The sequence below is a fragment of the Carica papaya genome, chromosome 1 (genome assembly GCF_054855325.1).
Source record: "Carica papaya isolate Zhongbai chromosome 1, ASM5485532v1, whole genome shotgun sequence".
Taxonomy (NCBI): Eukaryota; Viridiplantae; Streptophyta; class Magnoliopsida; order Brassicales; family Caricaceae; genus Carica; species Carica papaya.
Window position 1 is genome coordinate 30666125 of NC_142309.1, and position 22512 is coordinate 30688636.

At 36.3% G+C, this 22512-nt stretch overlaps 4 protein-coding genes across 8 annotated transcripts; 1 reads left to right on the forward strand and 3 right to left on the reverse strand.

The window, feature by feature from the left end:
• The first annotated feature begins 778 nt into the window (after positions 1–778).
• Positions 779–5171, forward strand: LOC110819282 (protein PIN-LIKES 3-like). 3 transcript variants are annotated; one of them, XM_022048797.2, is made up of 12 exons: positions 779–1742; positions 1838–1968; positions 2317–2485; positions 2553–2632; positions 2707–2831; positions 2964–3085; positions 3175–3411; positions 3730–3822; positions 4074–4174; positions 4346–4398; positions 4493–4678; positions 4765–5171. In XM_022048797.2, the coding sequence occupies exons 3-12, from the start codon at positions 2351–2353 to the stop codon at positions 4887–4889; spliced, it is 1257 nt and encodes a 418-aa protein (XP_021904489.1). In that variant the 5' UTR covers positions 779–1742; positions 1838–1968; positions 2317–2350; the 3' UTR covers positions 4890–5171. The 3 variants fall into 3 exon arrangements, with proteins under 3 accessions (XP_021904489.1, XP_021905237.1, XP_088066667.1); XM_022049545.2 differs by having other exon boundaries at positions 779–1689; XM_088210541.1 differs by lacking the exons at positions 779–1742; positions 1838–1968 and adding an exon at positions 1988–2199.
• A 161-nt stretch (positions 5172–5332) lies between these two features.
• Positions 5333–7674, reverse strand: CDKB2;1 (cyclin-dependent kinase B2;1). Its single transcript, XM_022050666.2, has 8 exons — positions 7312–7674; positions 6556–6697; positions 6406–6467; positions 6223–6334; positions 6037–6130; positions 5873–5942; positions 5648–5786; positions 5333–5560 (listed from the first exon to the last, which is right to left on the reverse strand). Exons 1-8 carry the CDS (start codon positions 7506–7508, stop codon positions 5468–5470), a joined length of 909 nt encoding a protein of 302 aa, XP_021906358.1. The 5' UTR covers positions 7509–7674; the 3' UTR covers positions 5333–5467.
• Positions 7675–8433: 759 nt separating this feature from the next.
• LOC110822426 (protein FAR1-RELATED SEQUENCE 5-like) lies at positions 8434–12976 on the reverse strand. Of its 2 annotated transcripts, XM_088210542.1 has the most exons (3): positions 12617–12976; positions 10323–12393; positions 8434–8915 (listed from the first exon to the last, which is right to left on the reverse strand). In XM_088210542.1, the coding sequence occupies exons 2-3, from the start codon at positions 12390–12392 to the stop codon at positions 8751–8753; spliced, it is 2235 nt and encodes a 744-aa protein (XP_088066668.1). In that variant the 5' UTR covers position 12393; positions 12617–12976; the 3' UTR covers positions 8434–8750. The 2 variants fall into 2 exon arrangements, with proteins under 2 accessions (XP_088066668.1, XP_021908607.2); XM_022052915.2 differs by having other exon boundaries at positions 10323–12976.
• A 2442-nt stretch (positions 12977–15418) lies between these two features.
• Positions 15419–22253, reverse strand: LOC110815939 (pyrophosphate--fructose 6-phosphate 1-phosphotransferase subunit alpha). Of its 2 annotated transcripts, XM_022045071.2 has the most exons (20): positions 22005–22253; positions 21849–21903; positions 21059–21231; positions 20816–20928; positions 20353–20427; positions 20149–20262; positions 19983–20050; positions 19762–19845; positions 19519–19572; positions 19331–19411; positions 19120–19213; positions 18968–19041; positions 18680–18790; positions 18545–18589; positions 18399–18455; positions 17554–17658; positions 17356–17472; positions 17111–17220; positions 16668–16833; positions 15419–15690 (listed from the first exon to the last, which is right to left on the reverse strand). In XM_022045071.2, the coding sequence occupies exons 2-20, from the start codon at positions 21891–21893 to the stop codon at positions 15556–15558; spliced, it is 1821 nt and encodes a 606-aa protein (XP_021900763.1). In that variant the 5' UTR covers positions 21894–21903; positions 22005–22253; the 3' UTR covers positions 15419–15555. The 2 variants fall into 2 exon arrangements, with proteins under 2 accessions (XP_021900763.1, XP_021899992.1); XM_022044300.2 differs by lacking the exon at positions 21849–21903 and having other exon boundaries at positions 22005–22251.
• Between the last annotated feature and the right edge of the window lie 259 nt (positions 22254–22512).

The following is a 22512-nucleotide window of genomic DNA, read 5'->3' on the forward strand; positions in this document are numbered from 1 at the left end:
AGTATCAGTTGGAGTGCTTTAACTTACATCAACTTTATCTGGTGCTCCTTTACGCCTGTCCTGATTATCCGTTTATCAATGAACGGGAAAAGCTTTAAGACTGAGAATTCGTAGTTTCAAAGGGATACGAGTATTTTTATATTGGTATGGCCTCTGAACTATGAATTATGATGGAAAACGACTTATATGGAAGTGGCAAATGCTTTTGATTGAATCAAATATATTTTCACATAGAGAATTTATGCAGTGAATTGGCGGCCAAAAAGCCCTGGTGTTTTGATGCCAATAAACTTTTGTAAACTTCTTAAATGCAAAACAAAAGAAACTCGCAATTAAAATTTGTTTATTTAACGGATATTATCAAAATTGAGGCAGAGATTAGTTGTTCATTTAATCAGAACTTGTATGGATGTCGTTCTTCAAAATGACACATTGTTGAGTGGCGTGGTAAAAGTAATCCCTAGCAATTTAACCAACTGCAGCCGTGCTGAAAACTAAACGGAAAACAAGGATTACTGGATGCGTCTCATCATGGGGAATTGTTAGATGGTCCGGAGAATGAAGCCGAGGGGTGTACATTATTGATTCTTTGTATAGTACCATATATGTTTGCATGTATGTATGTATGGATTCTTGCGTATGATTTCCTCTTCCCCGCTTTGACTGTCTTTTCGCCTTTAGTTGTATACGTAAGTAGTGTATGTTGTAGAGTCGTGGGTTGTTGTCTTTCTCAGGGGTTGGATGAAGATGAAACTTGTTTAGCTTCATCATTTTAGGTGCCTTTCATCTATGATTTTTTCTAGTAGAGTAATACGAGCTTATTATGCTTGGTTGATTGCTGGGGAAAGGGAAGGGAATCAGGAAAGAGTTTTAATGTCATGGTCACTTTAGGAGTTTTAATAAATGCTACAGTAAGCAAATTATTAAAGAAAAAGAAAGTAACAGTTAGCAAACAGGTCAGGAATCACCATACCTAGGACAAATCATCATATATACAGCCCAGTACACGTTTCTTTTTTCTCAACATAGTTGTTCTCAGCTTTCCATGCAAAGATTTTTGTCTCTAGAGGTTCATCATCTTATTTACCGACCACAAAAATCAGAATCAGATGCATGTAGTTGGGTAGTCTAATTGGTGTTTTCGATTTGAAGTTAAAGCTCTAATCACGTTGTCCTCTATCTCACTGTAGTCTCGGTTGATCCTAATTGTGACGCATAAATTTATTTGCATATATCTCCTGATTTTTTTTAAAAAAAATATTTCCTAGCACATCACCCCCACTGGTTTAGTAATTAAGTAAATGAGAAGTTATATTCCAGTTGAACTTATAGTATTTATTGCATGTAGTTGTTTTAATTATTAAATTCAAACGTGATAGTTTTTATTGTTATCTTCCCAAATGTAACGGGGGCAAAAACGAAAGTTTATACATGTGCTGACAAAGGAGTCGTCAACGGATCAATCAAAGTTGGATTTGCCAACATTTCAAAAACCGTTGAAATTGGGGCGTGCAATGAATTCACACAATACACCTTGTCGGTAACGAGGATAGAGCTGGAGAGGAAGATGGAGAGGGTCACGAAAACCGTGTCGTTTCAACCAGGAGGATTACGTGGGAGGCCTGAACTTACGCTGACTTCGCCAACTGATCCCCCTGAAAATCTGAACTGCATACTTCGTGACTCTTCGTAAATCTCTCCTTCATATATGTTCAACCGTGCTTCTTGCTTCAATCATTGAAGTAATTAACATTTTTTTTTTAATTTAAAATGGAGAAAAATATTTCCTTTTTACTTTGTTCTGATACTTGTATATGGCTTTTGGTCACCAAACTAGACATTTCCTTGGGGAGTCTGCACGTGGCATTGCATGAGACCAAGAAGAAAGTCCATTGAGGAGAGGAAGAAGAGAACAGAAACACCTTCTCAAACGTCTGCTTTATTCATATATCCATCACTTCTTTGCTGGTTCGTCTGTGGTTTCCTTTTTTTTTTTTTCTTGTTTTATAGAATCTTTTATTTTGTTGATAAATTCTATCACATATTGGTATATCATCCTTTTGGGTCTTCAAATAGTCAGCTTTAAACTTCGTTTAATTAGCTTTTTATTTTTTTTGCAAGTCCATTGAATGATTTCTCAACTGCCGTCATGGGTGTGCTAAAAATACTGTCAATCGAAGCAGAGAGAGATATAGATGTGTAGGATTGTAAATAAGAGTTGCATTAAATAAAATAGATTATACATTTTAAATTTAATTAAAATTTAAGAAGATGGAGACAGCTTCTACCTCATTCAAGGCTGCTCATCTTTTGCAGATCTCCCCAAAAATAGTTGAAATTTGATAAGAAGATGGCACTTTTGGATCTCTTCATCGCCTCTTCAATTCCGGTCTTGAAAGTCTTGCTGATAACTGGACTTGGCTTCTATCTTGCTCTTGACTCTGTCGATGTCTTGGGAGAAGACGCCAGGAAACATTTAAATAATGTCAGCTTCTTTATTTTCTTTGCTTTCTTCTTATTATACGACTCTTTAACTATTTGCTCAACCGCAGGTCGTGTTTTTTGTCTTCAATCCAGCCTTGGTAGCCAGCAACCTTGCTCAAACAATAACATATGAAAGCATGGTCAAATTGTGAGTCTCATTTTGTTTTTTGTTTTTTTTTGCCTTTTAATTATCTTAAGTATCTTGATTGAATATTTGTGTAGGTGGTTCATGCCATTCAATATTCTCATCACCTTCATCATTGGTTCCTTACTCGGCTGGATAGTTCTTCAGATCACAAGACCTCCCCCCAATCTTCGTGGTCTTATTTTGGGTTGCTGTGCTGCCGGTACTCAAATTCTTCCATTTTATTCTTAATCCGGTACGATATATGTTGGATATAAAGACTGTCCCAAAGGAAAAAGACAGTTCAGGACATTGGCTAAGAGAGTAATATCTTCATTTGGGTTGATTTGAACAGGGAATTTGGGGAACCTGCCTCTAGTCATAATCCCAGCTATCTGTAAGGAACAAGGAAGCCCATTTGGATCTCCTGAGGCTTGCCGTACATATGGTTTGGCTTATGTTTCACTTTCAATGGCAGTAAGTTGTTCATCCAGAGCTGTCTTGTGAATTCTAAACGCAAAGATTAAATTAATAAAAGAATTTGATTTCTTCTTATGATGGTTCAGGTTGGAGCCATTTATCTGTGGTCTTATGTCTACAATCTTGTTCGTGTATCATCGGTTCCGAGTGTGAAAGAAACAGAGATAAACGACTCCTCTGTTCAAAAATCTCCAAGAGAAACCTCCACATCAGATAAGGCTCAAGTCACTGAGCCCCTACTTTCTTCTAAGGAATTTTTAGCTTCTGGAGACCATCAAGATCAGTATACACTTCCCTGCACCAGATATGATGGCAGAACTGAGGTCTCTACCACCTTTGGTCCTTTTTCTTTTATCTTACGTCCATATATGCTGGATTCAGCAGAAGAATCAGACAAATAGCTAATTTTTAATTTCAGTTCAACATTAGATCTTGAAATTTTTCATCAAACTATTGACTTACTAATATCAATTCCTTCAAAATGACATTCTTTTCTATACTGAGTTGCTTTTATTTGTTGAATCTTGGTTTTATTGACAAGGCACATATCCATTTCTTCTTTTACAGTGCTCTGTAATTTTCTGCTGATTTTTGTTTGTCTCTGTAGACCACTGATAGTAATTCTTGAATTTCCGTGACAGGTGACAGCTTCAAGTAAAATCAAGCAAAAACTAAAGTCAGTCATGGACAACATTAATTTCAAATTGTTATTTGCTCCTTCAACCACCGCCGCAGTACGAGTTTTTTTGCCTTCCCATTTTTCTGCATTATACAGCCTTTAAGCAGCACTGAGTACTTCCCCAGTTATATCAAGAGAGAAGAAGAAGCTAAAGTTTGACTTTACTAAACTTAGTTCCTCCTCCAACGTAACATGAGCATGTTTTCAATTTTGAGAGAGGATAAAGATAAACACTACAATTTGTACATAAGAAAGCAAGCTTCCTGTTGACACATCCAGTTAATTTTGCACTTGATTTATATACAGATTGTCGGGTTCGCAATTGGGCTGATTCCTCTAGTTCGAAAAGCAATGATTGGTGATAGTGCTCCTTTGCGTGTAATCCAAGACTCTATTTCCTTGGTGGGGTATAAATTCTAACCAATAACTCAGTTATTTCAACTTTGAAGATGGATTAAATCCCAATCAAAAGGTCTTCGAAGCTAGCTGCATCACGTGTCAAGCATTACCGGCTTCTTTCATTTTTCTCTTGAAATTTTATAACATTAGAGTTTCTCTATTTTTGTATCTCTTTGCAGAGATGGAGCCATCCCTGCTCTCACCCTCATAGTAGGAGGAAACCTTGTAAGAGGTAGAAAGAAGGAAAAAAAGGTTTCGTTTGGAAGTTGATTTTCTTTCTCTGGTCTGTTCGAAATCCCCATCAAATTGTTGGTTATGTTCTTCAGGTTTGCGAGGGTCAGGAATTCGGATGTCAATCGTTGTTGGCATTGTGATTGCTCGCTATGTTGCTCTGCCTACCATTGGTGTTTTTGTCATTTGGGGGGCACAACGTGTTGGGTTTTTGGATAATGATCCTCTCTATACATTTGTTCTGCTGATTCAATATGCAGTACCACCTGCTATGAACATAGGTACGCTGCAAAACAATTTTGATGCATCTTAACACTTTTTGTTCAAGTGGAAATTGAGTAAACAATTTTGGCGCAAAATTGGGCAGGTGTGATCACTCAATTATTTGGCGCAGGGGAGAGTGAATGCTCTGTTATCATGTTATGGACCTATGCATTAGCCTCAATTGCACTTACTATTTGGTCCACTTTTTTCATGTGGCTTGTCGCTTGATTTCTCCACAAGTCATCAAAAAGTCTAGCAATGATGATCAACATCTCTAGCTTGTAGGATGTTTGTAATCTTAATCTATGACAAGGAAAAGCATCAACTAAGTGGTGGTAGGTAGTTGAAAAATTGTAACAAATTGCAGTACAAAATGTCTATATCTTGGAGGATTGTTGTCATCCTTTAAGCAAATTTTGATCTGAACAGACATATCAGCAAAGTCTTTCCCATGTTTACAAGAACTTGTTTTGCTGAAAACAAATCAAGTAAAAGCTGTATTCATTTGAATTTAACTTTTACTTTTTTAAGTTGCGAAAATCTCAAGAAAGTTCAAGATAAGAATGAAAATGGTTGAAGCGGCTGTATTCTGATGCATGTATTTTTTTTCTTCTTTAATCACATTAACTAAAATGGAAGCTCGATAAGCAGGATGATGTCTTCAACAAAACTTACACAAGAAATAATCTTTCAATAGTCAGAAACAAGCAATTCAAAGTTGGTTTATGCTTGAGAGAAGCAAAATACATTCATACTACATGGCATCCTCAATCAAAAGATGAATTTGTGATCAACATCTGTCTGGTTCAGAGATTGGACTTGTCCAGTTCATCGAAGTAAGGGTGTTCCATAGCTTTCTTTGCTGAAATACGCTTTGAGGGATCGTACTGCAACATTTGCTGCAAACAAGAAGAAACAATCTCAATCGTTTAAATTGTATAATACCTACAAATTAACTAACTAAACAATGAATGGTTGAAACTTACCGAAAGCAGATCAACCCCATCCTTGTCCAACTTAGGAACAGCCGACGACAAACTTAAGGGGCTCCACTGTGGGTACTCATGCCAGTTTACCAGGCTGCTTACCCCAGGCCACACTTTTTCATTTGGAGTACCAAGCAACCTTCTCACAATTTTAAAAGAACTCAGAAGGACAATAATCATTAGAAAGAAAATGGATGAATATCATTATGAAAATAGTCATTTTACCTGAAAATATGTAGGAGCTGTTGGAGTTCAGAATCTCCAGGGAAGAGGGCGTGGGTTGTGACCAGCTCGGCTAGAATTCAGAATAAAGGGAATGATTAATCAAATATACCAAGTGAGCAAGACTTAAAGATAGTAAATATATCAAATATATCAAATATTTGTACCGAATATGCAACCAACAGACCAGACATCAACTGCAGTTGAGTAATGGGTAGCTCCCAAAAGGACTTCGGGAGCTCTGTACCATAGAGTTAAAATCTGTAGAAATACAAACACTCAAAGTTCACCAACATTTGAAAATACTATATTTTGCATGAAGTAAAACAGTTAACAAAGAAAATTTTTTTTACCTCGTGAGTGTATTTCTTAATTGGAAGAGTAAATGCTCGAGCTAAACCCAAATCTGCTATCTTAAGGGACATTGTCTGTCGATCCATTAGGAGATTGTGAGGCTTAAGATCCCTGTGACAAAGAAAGAGTGCAAGATAAAGGACAAGTTTTATCTGATTTAAAGCGAAAATTGAAGAAAATACCTGTGTAACACTCCATGTGCGTGGCAGAAGGCAACACCTTTACAGAGTTGGTACATCAGGCTCTACAACAGGTTCGTTAAAGATCGTGTTATTGACTTAAAAATTTGAAATTTGTGAAAAAATAATCATAAAACCAGATATCGTCCATGCCTTGACCGTCTTAGCAAGGATGTTCTCTCCAGTGTGGCAGTGGCTCTTAATGAATTTCTTGAGATCAGTGTCCATGTACTCAAAAACCAGATAGAGAACTGTCTTCCCTTCTTTATTCTGTGCTTGTTTGACATCAAGCAATCTGTACAGATCATCCGAAGAAACTAACATAAGATCTAGATGCTGAAGCAAACGGCAACAACCAATCGCAAATTTAAGCAGGAAAAACCCAACAGATGAGATTCACAAGGGGGTGGCAATTTAAGGCAGAAAATCCCCCGTGGTATCAACAGATAAATAATATCTTCAAAGGTTCGGTAACTTCACCAGAGATACATATCATAATAAATCAAAAGAAACAGCTTTTCTAGCGGTTGCGATTGTAAGAGATCCAATAAGAAAATGGGGCACATCAAGATCCCAAATGAGAAGACTTTAAACCCTTCAATTAACAAAACAAAGCGAAAAGCTATATGGTAAGAAAATAGAAATATCAAGGCAAAACGTAAATTAGGAACTCTAAGGATTATATCGTGAGGGTCACAAACAAGATTTTCACTGGAAAAAGTGGTTGTCAGAACCGATCGCCCAAGATCTTAAAGAAGCATTACCAAGAAGACCCAAGACAGAAGAAGTTCCTCAAAATCAAAGAAACCCAGTACCTCCGGAAAAAGCAAATCAGTGCAGATGTGGCAAGAAAGACGAAAAGAGAAAAGGAAATGAAGGAGAGAGAGAGAGAGAAAATAGGGTGTTTACCTCACGACATGTGGATCGCGAGAAAGCATACGCAAGATAGAAACCTCACGGAGAGTGGTGGGTGGCACTCCTTCATCATCCTCATGGAGACGGGTCTTCTTAAGAGCGACGGTCTTGCCGGTAGCCTTCTCGATCGCTCTGTAAACCTTCCCGTATGTACCCTCACCAACTTTCTCAAGCTTTTTGAAAGCATCCATGGCCGATGTCACTGTTGGCTTCTCAATTTTCTTTCTCTATATCTTTATAGAAAAAGCTGTTTCTCTCTTTCTCTATCTCTATGTATCTCTCGGAGTTTTTCCCTTGGTGTGGGTAAAGAAAAAGAGTCGCAGGGGTGTCGCTTATAGAAGGGGGGCGCGTGGGGGGATGGATGTAGCCGTTAGGGCAAGGAGAGAGTCTTTCATCCGCAACGAATATATTTTTTTGAATTTCAAAAAACATGGGTCGAACTTTTATTTCCAGAAATACCCCTATTTCTATTACGCTCTTGGGCCTTCAATCGGTTTAAGGTTAAAAAAAAAGGCTCTTCCAATTAGGGCCCAATATCCAACGGCTCCCGCACCCGCAAAAATCAATAAGCCTACGGTTATTGTGAACAATAAATTTTAATCATATATAGTTGAATTTATTTTTAAAATTAAAAAAAGTAACCAAATTAATTTGTGTTTGTATGTAGTTTTAATTTTTTTTTTTTCAGAAAAAAATTATGTAGGTTGAGAGTTGAATTTGTAATTAACATGCAATTTTATTGATCCACATGAAAATTACAATATATTCTTTTTAGAAGAAATTATTTTATGGGACATAATATATTGCGGTCTTATAATCTTATTAAATAATTTGGAGTTAGCTAATGAGTTGAGGGATAATATAAAATTTTTTCTGTATTTTTATAGTTTGTATTAAATTGTACTTTTTCAATTTTATTATCATTTTCTGTAATGTTGGAATTAAAATACTTTTAGGTATGTGTTAATTTATCTATTTTTAAAGGAGGTGTTAATTAACTTTTTGAACTTATATGAATTTATATTTACCATAATGATCATATAAGTTCAAAAAGTTAAGGAACTTTCACATATTATTTTCAAAAGTTAAGGACTTCTTTAAACTGCCAGAAGTCCCTCAAAGTTCAAATTAATGTTGAGCAATTTCAAATAAAATCCTGTTAACAATCTACTGAAGCATCCAACAAGCCTGTTTTAACCTCTGCTGCTGCCTCCCTCAATCCACTTCAAGACATTTTTCCTACTTACGTCCGCCCAGAACTCATGTATCTTTTTACACAACTGATCCTAGACTATTGAGCTGTTAAGATCATGTATTATCTTAGATTTTACAGGTAAAAGCCAATCACACTTGGGCATAATCCGCCCTTTCTCTATGCTACACAAGATATCTACATAAACTCAGTGGAGGTATACTGCCACATTCCCTCTGCATCAATCTTTAACGTTCAGCCTCACACTCTGAACTTTCACTGATATCTTTAATTTCTGTTCTTCCAAGTCCTTCAGAACATAGAACAGTTTTGCTCGATATGCTTCACATTGTTGACTAGCATTTTCCAGTTCAGCCGTCAATTCCTGAATCTCTTTGTCTTGATCCTACAAAAGATCATTCCAAACAAAGATGCGGCAGAACTAGTAAGAAATGACAGTTCTAGAAACAAATGCCAGAGAACCAAACCAAGAGATAAAAATGATGAATTTTATTGAATGGTGTAGGGCCCTAACTCAGAAAACTAAATTTGCAGCTAATTTAAACTAAACCATCCAGGAAGGTGCTTCATGTTGAAGGAATTTTGAAAACATAGACTAATTTCTGCTGATAGCTAAATGTCATTTGCAAAGGAGAGACTGCTACAATCACTACAAAGAGTTCTTTCATAAAAATACTGTTGATGAAATATCAACCAGAATGAAAATCTAAACTTCTATGGGATAAACTTACTGATGATATGCCTGGCTAATTTCATATATGCTAATCAAAAAGCAACTCAACACCGCACCAAAAGAAAATGCCTTACAGCACATATGACAGCATTTCTTCTTGGATTCTAAATCTGTTAAATGAACATCTGAAACAGCAGCATATGTCAAATCCATGTCTTTCTCAGGACATGCATGCCCCATCACATGGTAGCAAACTTGAAACTAATTTATTAACATCCAAAACCTTTCAGAAGATCTGCTACCAGATTAGTTAAACGTTCATTCAGTACACTTTAACAACCAGAGATTGTACAATAGAGTTGTCTAGCTTTTGTCTCAACTTTTAAGTTAATTAGCTTCCACGCCGACTTTTTGAAATAATTGTGTATTTGTATATTGGACCAAGGAACTTGAATTTTAATAAAGCACAAAAGGGAAAACTATTTAAAGAGAAACAGTTCGAAGTAATCAGTACTTACAAAGGAGAATAAGGAGAACAAGAGCAAGGAAAGATGAGCAAAAAATGACAATGATGTTGAACATGATCATGATATGATAACTAAATAACACATTAGTGTAGCTCAACAGAAAGATAATTGAGTTTGATTTTCACTTATTTTTTTAGGATGATATAGGCTATAAAACCTTTAAAACAAAAATATATACATACTTTTGCTTTAAAGAATTTTCACATGCATTGTTTGCTTGAAAGTAATATATAATTTGATTTAGTTATAATACCAATACTACATCTAAAGTTTCATCTAAATTTCAGTTAAGTATTATATCAAGAAGTACGTGACTGATCTCTCAATTCAAAGAATTAAGATTTTAATTCATAATTCAAACCCAAACTGTTTGCTAATAGCCATAAAAGAACTGCGTAACCATAGCTTTAAATTGAGACTAAAAATGAGACTTGTAAGCAGAAATTAATGGAGTAACAATTCCCATTAACCCTCAAAGAAAAATGGAAGGAAAAACAATAGAAGACTTAGGAGACGGACTTCTACATGCCAAAACATTTTTAAGGGAAATACTGAACAACACTATTGCATCTTTTATGAGTAAGGCACTGACCGTAGAGCATGTCTGAAGTTGTAGGTTGTCATCAAGCAGAGTATTTTGTCTTATTCCAGTATCAGTCCTTTTAGCAGCAGCAACTTTTTTAGCAGCCACACGGAGTGCATCAATTGCCACTTGGAAAACATGAATCGACTCTGTCCCCTCTTCTATATATTTGATAGCTTCCCGTCCTAGATTGTCATAACGAGCAGCATAAGACTCTAGAGAATTATTTGCCAATCCTAGAGTTTGATGATCCAATGCAACTCCACTCTTTGCATTTCTTGTCCATCGTTTCAAGATATAATGAGATGGAAGTGTGAGAACATTTGTAACTCTAAAAACTGCCAAGATATGCCTGCAAAGGATGCCTGAAAACTCAAACATTTGGCAGCTACAACAAGCTTTCTTTTCCAACATGCTGAACCTCACAAAATGCGATTTATGCTCTTGCCCAAATTTTGCAACTCTGTAAATAACTTCTAATCCCGTATCATCAATTATGGTAGCAAGATATGCAAGAGTCTCAACTAATTCCTCTTGGAATTTCATAAATACTTTCCTCGTATAAATATTTGCTGCTTGCTTTTCCATGGGAGATGGAGTTTTTAAAATTGGTACAGTATTCACTGAATCATAATCTGCTCTTACTTCCTTCTCATACCTAACAGCAATTGCTTTCTCATATTGCTTGATTAGTACCTGAATACTAGTGGATGCATTTATATATCCGTCAAAGTAGGAATTGATATTATCACTAGATTGGTTTACAGACATCTCCCCGAAGAAAGTATCACGAAGATAAACTGGTACCCATTGCTGGCGAGCATTGTACATTGACTGAAGCCATTCATTATCTGAAAGACTATACCTTTGATGAAGAGACTCCCAACATGATTCAAACTCCTCAACTGTCTCCGTCAGATTAATGCACCTCTGGAACTCTAATTCAAAAGCAGGGCACAAGCGATATATATCAGACAGTTTCTCTTGAGCCTCTTTGAATACATTCCATTTACAAAATCTGTGACGGGTCCCTGGGAAAACTTGTGCAACAGCTGCCCTAATGATCCTATCCTGGTCTGTTGTGATTGAAATGGGATGATGACCAGAGATTGCTGCAAGCCAGGTCTGAAATACCCAAACAAATGAGGATTCTGATTCATTTAGAAGCAAAGCACATCCAAATAATACAGGCTGTCCATGATGGTTCCATCCAGAAAAAGGGGCGAAGGGGACCCGGTAACGATTTGTTCTATATGTAGTATCAAATGTAACACTGTCCCCAAAGTAACTATAATTCAGCCGTGAAGTCGAATCAGCCCAAAAGATATTTCCTAATGAGTTCTCAGAATCACCCTGGACAGAGAAGAAAAAATCAGGATCTTCAGCCTGCATTCTATTTAAATAGTCAAAGAGAACCTGACCCCCACTTCCAAGTGTCCTCTGCCTGCTACTACTCATGTAATTCTGGCAATCAACTTTGGTAAAGCCAACATTGTTAATTCCACCCGATTCTTTGATCAATACAGACATAACCCCGCTAGGTCCCATCCCTGCTGCCTGAAGTGTGTCAATGAGGCTTCGTGCAGGGCCTGAAACGTGTCTATGAGATCTCAGGCAATGGACCTTATCAGGGGGAACAAGCTCATGATTGTGCTCCTTTACAAATTTAGACACTGCCCATTTCCCAGAACTCTGCTTCTTGACTGTCATCTGTGCCTTGCACCCGACTCTAGTGATAGTACGCTGCCGTTTGGACCTGTTTTCACCCCCTTCACGGCGAAACCCCTCGCGGGAACACACAATTTGGCGGCATATGATGGAGCCATCCCGGCGGGATCGCTGGTAGACACTTACCCGAGTACTAAAACCGGTTCGGCGAGCATAGGAGTTGTAGAAAATGCGCGCGGCTTGCTCTGAATCAAATTCCATACCTTCATAAGGTTCAAGGTTCATACCCCCGTTTGAAGGCGAGAAATGGGAAGCTGTGAAAGGAGCTTCTTCCACAAACTCCCGATTGAAATCATCGTCAGAGTCATCGGCGTTTTCTAAGTCTCGAGTGGTTGCATCATCTTCGGCCATGCTATCAAAATCCACTTCATTTCCGATACTTAGAGGCTCAAAATCCATTTATAATTAATTATTATATTGGGATGATAATGAGGATAACCACACAGCATCAAACTTTGTCTTTACATTAAAATTTACTTGTGTATCTATAGAATAAAGTAAGAGGTGTAGAGTTCTAGCGGACTGAAAAGTTAAAAGCGATGGGAGAGAGGGTGAGGGGGAGGAGAGAAACTGACCGGATATCGGGAGTGTAGAGATAGCAAAGCAAGGACCAAAGAGAAGTGAGCCGCGCTCCAGAGTAATGGACTAACGAGGATTTACAGAGTTGCTTTAAGCAGAAATTAGAGAGTTGAAATGAGAGTGAGAGTGAGCGGGAATGGTTTTGGGGAGGGGTTGATTGAGGGTTTTTTCAGTTTTCGTTTGGGAAAAAATTTGGGTGTTTGGCAGGAAGATGGAACTGGTTTGGCATTTTATATGAAGCAATGATTTGTTGCCACGCGGAACATATTATCGATCTGTTACGCAGATCACTAGTGTTGACTTGATCCATCAGGACTTGCTCTCCCTTGTAGAATATGTTATTTTCACCATCAATGGCAATAGAGCAAGCTTCAAGGAGGGATATGAGGAAATCAGATCTATCCCCTCCTAATGCATGTATATAGAGCAAGTTGGCAAATCACTAAGTTAATTTTTTACGGTGTAGTTATTAATATATTTTTTTATGTTTATAAAAGAATCTGAAAATGCAATAATATATTTAAATAATTTAAGAAACAGTTCAACGTAAGTCCTGATTTAATTTGAATTTTAAAATAATTAAAACTATAAAAAAATAATAATATTATTATGATATTAATCTGACTTTGTATATCTTATAAATATATATTTTCTTTCTTATCAAATTAAAATATACATATGTCCCCAAAAAAATTTAACTTTCCAAAATCCAAAACTTTTCTCTCTTGACTCAGTCATTTCTTTTTTCTTTTTCTTTTCTTTTTCCATTGCTCTTCTTCTTCGCCGCCTTTTCGCCCATCTTCCATCTTCTCTCACCGTCAATCTTTCCACGTCGTCACTCTTCGCTCGCAGTTACTCCTTCTTGTTCACCGTTGCTCGCTTGTTCATCATGAGATTAGCCGAGGAAACAAAGCAGTGAATGACAATGGCTTTGCAAAAAGAATAAAGAAAATGTGAGCAGGTGAAGTGGAAGAATTATATATATATATATATAATGTAGGTACAGATTCGAACAGGATTTAAAACGCCAAATCCTTAACCCGCTTTGCCGTACTTATTTTCGAATCAAAATCTGGGTGAATGTTGTCATCTCTAGTTTCATGATTAGTGCATGTAATGTAAAATTGTTTTAAAAAATATATTTTTAGTAAAAACAATTTTAAAAGGAAAAACAGTACAATTGTTGATAAAATCTTTTTGAAAAATATTTTAATATAAAATCATGATATTTATTTAGTTAAGTATATTATAAAATTAATAATAAATGTTGAATAATAAAAAATTATTTTAATAACTTAACTTATCTTAAAATATTTGAACTTATTTTATTTAATAAATTATTATTTCATTCTAAATTAAATAATTATAGTGAACATTAAATTACTAATCATAAACTAATATTATATTTTTATTTTTAAAATTAAGTTTATCAATTTATTAAAACATAAAGTTATTATTCGCAGAAATTAGTATCTATCTTAATTTTTCAAAAAAAAAAAATTCATTACCGGAAGTAAAAAAAAAAAATTATATTTTTACTTGAACATTCTGTCTTTCATATTTTGCCAGATTTTTATTTTTTAACAGGAGAAGCGGAAGCTCAAATAAGGTCAAGCCAAATAAGTATTTGTTGTTATTCCCTTTTTTTTTTTTTTTGAAGAGAATTCAATCGAAAATAGAGATTACATAAAAAAAACATCATCATATTAAGAGCACATGGAGAATTTCTAGTTAAGAAATTGAGTCCCCTAATTACACTGCTCAAAAACTCAAAAGATTCTTTTCAGTAAAGATTAAATATTCTCAACTCACAAATTCAACTCCCTACATTCACATTAAAAAAACTAACAAACCCAACTCCCTACAGTGTCATTAAAGAAAATTAGATAAGCTTCCAGTCATCTTCATTTCCCCGGATAGTGATTCGGCTTATGCAATCTCAAAGAATACTGAATTTTGAAATTTTCCTCAGAGGCAAATACCATAGATCTTTATTAGATCCAAGCCTGAGTGCAAATAAAATTATTCTTTCGTCTTAGAGAATAACATGTACGCAACCGCTACAAGCGGAATACGCTAATAACTAAAAAAACTCCAAGTGCCAGTCGCCCATTAGTTGACGAGTTATTGGGAGTGAATGAGACACCGGGATACCATAAACAATACATCAGCGTTCAGTCTACCTACGGCATCCAAGAAAGTAGATGGACAATGATCTAAATATTTTATGTAGTACTATTTACCAATTATGTCAACATCGAGTCATTCCCAAGCTCCTCATATTCTAGGACGAGTTAAGGTTGTGTTGAAGACTAAAAACTGGTCAAGCCACGTCAAGTGGAACCATGCTTAATGCCATGTCCAGTCGAGGCATGCTTAAAACTGTGTAAAAGATGAGAAGGGCAAAATCATGCCTAAGCCATGTAATTAAGCCGATAAAATCAAATACCATGGCTGATATTGGCGAAAAAGAAAAGCCATATTAGAGATTGGGAACCTAAGATGAGTCTGTCAAAAGACATGCCCAAGAGTGAAACAAATGGATAATAAATTGAAACTGATGGGTAATAAACAATTCCTTTTGCAGTTCAAATGCGAGACATCTTTGGAAGCTAAAATTCCTATCTCAAAGGTTCTGGGTCATTGTTTTGTTCAAGTTTTAGTAATGTACATGGGGAATTCAAATTCAAGTCTCTCTATCATACTTAGTACAACACTAACAAAATTTTTTCCACCCAGAAGTTGAGAAAAATCTTGAATATTAAAGGTCAATTAGAAAAGATGACAGAATAGAGAACTAAGGAGGAAAATTCTCTCTTTCAACAAAACTGAGTTTATTACAAACACTCTCGGCAGTTACAGTTCAAGACAGGGAGTAAGTGAAAAGAAAATTACGCAAACCAGCAGCACCAAAATGGCCGAGAAAATACGTCATTCACTCATAGATGGATGTCTGGGTACTTGACGAAGATGAGGACATAACAGATAAAACATCCGTCACAGAAGCCATTACACTTAAAGCTGCTTTCAAGACCTCCTGAGAACACCCTGGTTTCACAATGGTCCGGACCTGGAAGAATCAAGGAAAAAATAAATCCACCATAAGTAACCCACACAAGCAATCAAAACATTTACTTGGATTACAGGTATCCAATTAGGACTAGAGAAGGAATGGAAAAAATCATAACAAATTCAGTCTGAATACTCCGTATAACCCAGCCCAATTGGAATAAATTGGTTGTCTAAAACTCTCATTTGTATCAGTTCTCAAGAATTATGAGCTATTTTGTGAGAAAGGTGCAATTGGCATGTTCACTGACAGACTCTTCTAATACTTAGAAGTGGGCAGAGAACAGGTTTGTCTAACCCAATAAAACTCAGTGTGTGAAGCCCAATCAAGATTATTCAACCTATGCATGTCAACAGAACTATGACATATGAGAAGAATTTTCTTCTCGTTATTTAGGATTCTCAGAAGTAGGCCATGTGTACAAAAGGTGCTCTTTTTCCCAAGCGTGCTAATAGTTGGTGCAATGAGAGCAAAATGGAAGAAAAGAATATGAAGATTGTTCAAGCCATGCATGTCAAGAAATATATGGTAAATGTAAAGAATTCCCATTTCATCCTGAGTGACATGCACAGGTATGCATATAAAAATGGGTAAAACATAGGTCGGAACATAATTTCAACTAGTTCTGCTGTTTCTAGCAAAATAATGATTTAGTAATAGTGTGAAAAAACCTACCCTGTCATGTATATCATGTGACAGTCATGTGATTGTCAAATAATAAAAAAGAAAAAATAACAAGTTGATTCACCAAGAAAAGGGGCAAAATGAATGTTGGTTTTGGCTAATATATGAAAAAAAAAAAAACGAAGACACTACCTTGTTAATTTTTACAAAATTATATGCCCAGTTGTAAGTACCATCTAAACCTTAAGGACTTCTGTATAATTTACCCTATAAAACTTGTGTACTTTTCTTTTCATATGTACTTAGTGCTGATGCGGTCAAAACAAAATGGAAGAAAATATAAATGAAAGCACCTTGTCAAGATATTCCTGCAATTTCTTGATTCGACCCATGTAATCTTGGTCTTCAACACAAAGAGTGACAGCCTTAGCATCAGCACCAGGACCATCAAATTGAAGAGGTCCTGGATTTCTGTACAGATCATCCAGTAAAAATCTTTGTGCATTCTGTCTCAATAGGCTGCAGCAAAGATAATTCGGTATATTATAACCCAATTACTTGAGTATATAGCACAAGGAGTTGCGCGCGCAAGAGATAAATAGAGAGAGAGAGAGAGAGAGAGCAGGCATTCCATTCACATGCACCAGAGGAGTGGATGAGGGGAATTAACAAATAGAGATAAAACTTAAACAGAGAGATTCAACCAACTCAATTGCTACCAGCAAAATATCAACATACAAATACATTTGAAGCATTGCTTATCAAATATCCAACTAGTCATCACAAGAACACTTACTCATATGCTCTGCCCTTCAAATCCACAGTAGCTGGATGAATAGCAGGTTTCCCAATTGAAGTTGCACTTGCACCTGGATTTTGAGACCAACGCTTGACAGTCATCATAGCCTACAGTTTATTAAACAAATGGTCTTTCGGTGCTGAGGAATAAATTAAATGGATTGACTCATAAGGCAGGACAAAACCAGTGCCCTATACTGACAGTTCAAGATGGGTTATAAAAAGACTAGATGGGAGCCCAACCGTAAACGGTGCAGCACCGCATTTCCACTTGTTCACAGGATTCTTCAAGTTAGTAACAGTTGCCATGTAACCATTCAAACCGGCTGCGAGAATGTGATAGCAGATGTGCCCAAGAACCTGTGCAAACATTTATCATTATTAGTGAAGATTCACTAGGTTAAACATTTGAAATGAAATGGTCCATTGATAATAACATACGTAAGCATAGTCACAATCGAATTTTGATGGTAAAGATCCACGAGCTTGATAACCAAAGAAGTGGCAAATAGCATTGAATTTTTTCCCCTTGTACGTGCCTTCTTTCTGTTCAAAAGAAGAATCAAGATAAAAACTTCATAAGGTTAGATTGATGGTTAACGTAAATCATTATAAGCCTCACCAGTTCTAATTTTCATATTTGACTTTCTTTAAACGTAAAAACAATCAAAGTACTCCAGATTGTCAGCACACCAGTCATGAAGAAGATTTTTATATACTTATGCATTTATTCATACATGCCTATCTATATACGTATGTAGAAAGGACTAGAACTAGAGCAAGAAGAGCTAGCAGTAACTGCATCTCAAAACAGTGGCATTCAATTATCAGGCAATCAAGATGTATCTACAACATCCAAATCTGAACATTATAGCAAGACAAAATTGTGAAGGAAACTGGAACTAGATTTCTGCAAAAGGTTAAATTATCAAGTCAGCCAAAGGAGCATAAATAACAGCAAAAAGTTAACATGCTGGTGGGTAAGGAGCAAGACTGTTAGGACCAGATGCATAAATGGCAGGCTATATACCATGGATTATAAAAATTGAATTAACTGTTTTTGTATTTTTGGGAAAAGTTTTCTGGTTCAGTAAATTTCTGAGTGGTGATTGATGAACAATTTTCCTTGATAATAACCATGAAAGCTCTGTGCCATGGCAACCTGTAGAGTTGCCTAAACATGGAAGCAATTAAATTTGACAGCACAATCACAGAGCACTGAAACAAAGGTCAGAATTATTAATAGGGAAACGGAATAAATAAAAGAAAGCAGAAATACCACATACCAGGCGCTTGTTCATTTCAACCTCCACAAGATGTGCTAGGAGTTTCTCTGTCTCAATCTAGAAAAAGAAAGCAAAGCGGACATGAAGAATCCCGAGAGCAAAATAAACTCTTGCGAAATTAGCCCTAAGCATATAAAGTTGGGTACCTGCGATAACTGTGCAGAATCATCTGATTCTGGTTGTAGGAGCAGCTGTAGAATTAAATAAGACAATCTTAAAAGGGTATATTACTTAATGAATTGAAAGGGAAATCAAACTGAAAATTTTCCAGGAATGTGAACCTGTCTCTTAATGAAAGGGGGCAGAAATTCAAACAAAGCAAATGCCCAAGGTGAAAGCTGAGATGAAATGTTATCGACAGAGACACCTTGCTTGAGCAGCCCATGAATTTCCTGGATTACAGAATGTCAATATAGCAACCAAGAGTACTTCCGCCTCAAAACCAAACACAGAGTTACAAATTGAATCACAACATCCAACTTTAAAAAGATAAGAACAGTCTCCCTTCCAAAGAAAGAGAAAAGGGGACTAGAGATGGAAGAGAACAAAAGCAATGCGTTGAATATTACCTTTAATAAAGCATACACTTCAGGGATGCTTTCTATAAGTCCTTCTGGCAGTAGGATGACTCCATGGTTCTTGTCTAACCAAACACATTTAAAAAGTCAGATAAAAACACAACATTACTACTGAGATGAAAAAAAGTTCAAACATCTGAAACCTTGTTGTGCTCTTGCTTGAACTGCATCACAAATCTGTGTTGTCAAGTCAAAAAGGGTAAGCTTTGAGGCAGCAACTTCCTCACCAAGAATTACCTGTGAAAAGAATATGAAGTTAACAAGAAAAACACATATAAACACGTCCAAAACCTAGGACAATGCAAGTTGAAATACTCAAATTGACATGGCTTTCGTACAGCACAGAATACTAACCATATTTGGATGAGATTGAAGAGTGCATTCAAGAGCAACATGTGATGCCTTCCGACCCATCAGACGAATAAAGTAATAATACTATAGAAGAATATTTGTTAGAGGCTTAAAGGAGAAAAGCCCAACAAGACAAGAATTATTTTGCAAAAAGAAATTCAGGCTTAGTAGCAAGTAAACTAATAGGTTACCTTCTCAGCAGAGAGAGCATCAGTGCATACATTGCTGATGAGCTGCGAATTGACCTGCACATCAGGAAAAAAACATAAGCAGTTAACCCAAACTGACACCATCGTTAACATCAAACAGTGCAGGTCCCTCAGCTTTCAGTTGTACAACCCACCCACCCCCTCCTCCCACCCCTCAACTCCGATGCAGAAAAAGTTAAAATTACAAGTATTTTCAGAATCCAGTGCAACGCTCCGAATATTTACCTTGCATATTGTATCAAAACCAATGTTTGTTTCTACAAATTGATTCTTGAGGTCTCCATTCAATGTAACAGGAACACCAATCACCTGGAAAAAGATAATTGATATATTAAGGCACACATGTCAAAGATTACTAAACAAAAATTGTATGTAACTTGTTATAATTCAATTTCAGCAAGCGTACTCAGCTAAGAGAATGAAAGGGGAAAAATCAGAAAGGTTACCTTTGTTGGGCATTTTGCTTCAGCAAATGTTTCAGCAAGTTGAGCAGCATCAGTGTTTGATGTTACCCCTTTAAGAAAACACAAAATAGTCTAAGATTCAGTAACTCAAAAAAAAAAAAAAAAACATTTCCTACTTATAATTTTAAAATAGTAAAGCAAATTTCACCTCCAACAATGACAAGGCCATCTAATTTCAAATCTTTGCACGCAGTTAACGCAGCATTAACTTGCTCAGTTGTCCTAATCTGATCTTTGGTCCTTCCAAGCAAATCATAACCACCTTGGCAATCAAAAAATTATATTACAAGGCTTGTTAGGTACAAATCACATAATCATGTAATTATATTTCCATAATAGACACATTACCAACCTTGATTTTTGTAGGTTGAAAGGATGTCATCTGTTATCTCAAGAGTCTTTTGTGCAAATAAACCTTCAGAGCCACCTGTGCACACACATCAATTGTCTAGAGAACGTCATTTATCCATTAGTTTCAGTATATTTGTTATTTTTCTAAAACAAAAAAAAAATACATATCCTAACACTCAATCTTTTCATTTATAACGGAAACAAAAGGTAAGGATAACAGAATTAGTTGTTTCGAGATGTTAAAAAACGTTTCCATGACACATATCTTAAATGTCTTTCCAGATATATCAAATGTCAACTTACATATAAAGTAAATCGTTTAAAGAACATAAAGGCCGTAGACCAAAAAAAGGAAATTGGTCTAAAAATCTGTAATGCAGAGTATTCTTGGTAAAGAGAATTATATCTGTGTGGCAATAAATAACCAAAAAAAGCAGATTAAGAAACTTGCAGATGCGGCTTACCCAAAAATCCAAGTAAAGTACTCTTAGGGTTGTGGATTTTCAGAGCATTGTGAAGACCCCAAACGACATTATGCCCACCAGGAGATTGTCTACCACAAAAGACAATTCCAACCCTGCAACAGAAATCAGAATTAAATTTCATGTGAATAAAATTCATATTCTTCCGGGCATGAATCAATATGGATAATTTTGTGGGTGCCAGCATAAACACAGAGAGAATGAGAGAGAGAATGGAAGGCACACCTTATTGCTGGATGCTCGGTGATAATCTGAGCATCAGGAACTTTAGCAGTTGCCCTTAAAAAGTGAGCCAACGGCTGAGCGTAGTTGTGTGGAAAGGCTCGAGCAATGATGTGGGCATCTGCAGGATCTGCAACTGTTGTTGCATCACCAAATTCCACTCTAACTGTAGTTCCCTGAGAAGAAGCCCCACATGAAATGACGAAGAAAAAAAGCTTACCACGTATTCCCATGCAGAAGACCAATGTTGAAAAGGGAAATTTACATTCACCAATAAACATTTAAGTAAATCAATGAGGACTAATAAGTAATATAGAACCCAAACAAGAGATAAAACTTTACACAGCATGAATAAATTGTGGAACTGACAAAAGTCAAAAGACATAATCGAGTTACTTTTCCAAGTTGCATTCTGAGTACTCCTATAAAGCTTGTACATACATACAAGTAGGAAATCAGTGAAACCATAAAAAGCAAATTCTTCAGTCTCCACAAAACATCAAGAAGAAAAACCAGCATAGCATACTAGCAGCCTATAGAATCTCAAAATTCTTCCGTCGGTTTCCCCGCCATTAAGCTGCCCAACTCTGTCGCATTTGAAAAGATGAAATGCACGCAAGGGAATCAGTTGGACAGAATTTTTCCAGTAACTAAGTACGCGAGTAAATCCTAGAATTGAATAAATATCAAACATTGAGTTACTTAATATTCCCCTCCATGGATTAGAAGACTTGGAAAATGAGATGAAAAAATAAGTGCAAATAACAGACACTTAACCAGAACCGTGTATTACCGAAGACGAGATCTGATCAACAGAAATCAAATTAAGAGTCTGCATGTCAGCAGATCTAGGAGAAAATGAATCAAAACCTCAATTACAACAGCATAAAGATGAGGGGAAATTGGAAGAAAATTGGGAAAAAGAGGAGAATGAAGAGAAAAAAAAAACCTGGAGACAGGGAGGAAGCTCAGGCAGGTAGAGAGATCGGAGTTTCTGAAGATCAGAGAGTTCTCTGGGAATGCCGAAATCCGAATCCATGGCTTTGGTGTGTTGCGTTAGGTGTGTAGTAATGGTTCAGTGTACCGTAGGGATTTTCGGCTTTCGGCTTCAAAAGACCGTTTTTATAGTGGGGAGCGGGACAATGGGCGATACAACCAACCTGCCAAGCCCATTGAGTTTGGTCTGGCTTTGTGATCCCTTTCATAATTCACCTTCCAAATTATTACGATGCAGCCACCCACTGCCTCCTAATTTTACTAAATTACCCCTGGCTTTCGCTTTATTTTCTCAAAAGAAGTGAAGCTTCTCTTACATGATTGAGTTTGATTAGACAAGAAATTTTTTTGCCGATGCAGTATTCCGAGATTTGAAGGAAAATAAGACACATAGAGGTTGAGGATAAAGAGACTTTTGAAAATGCGCATTAGCTGGGGAATATACTGAAAGGATATTATTG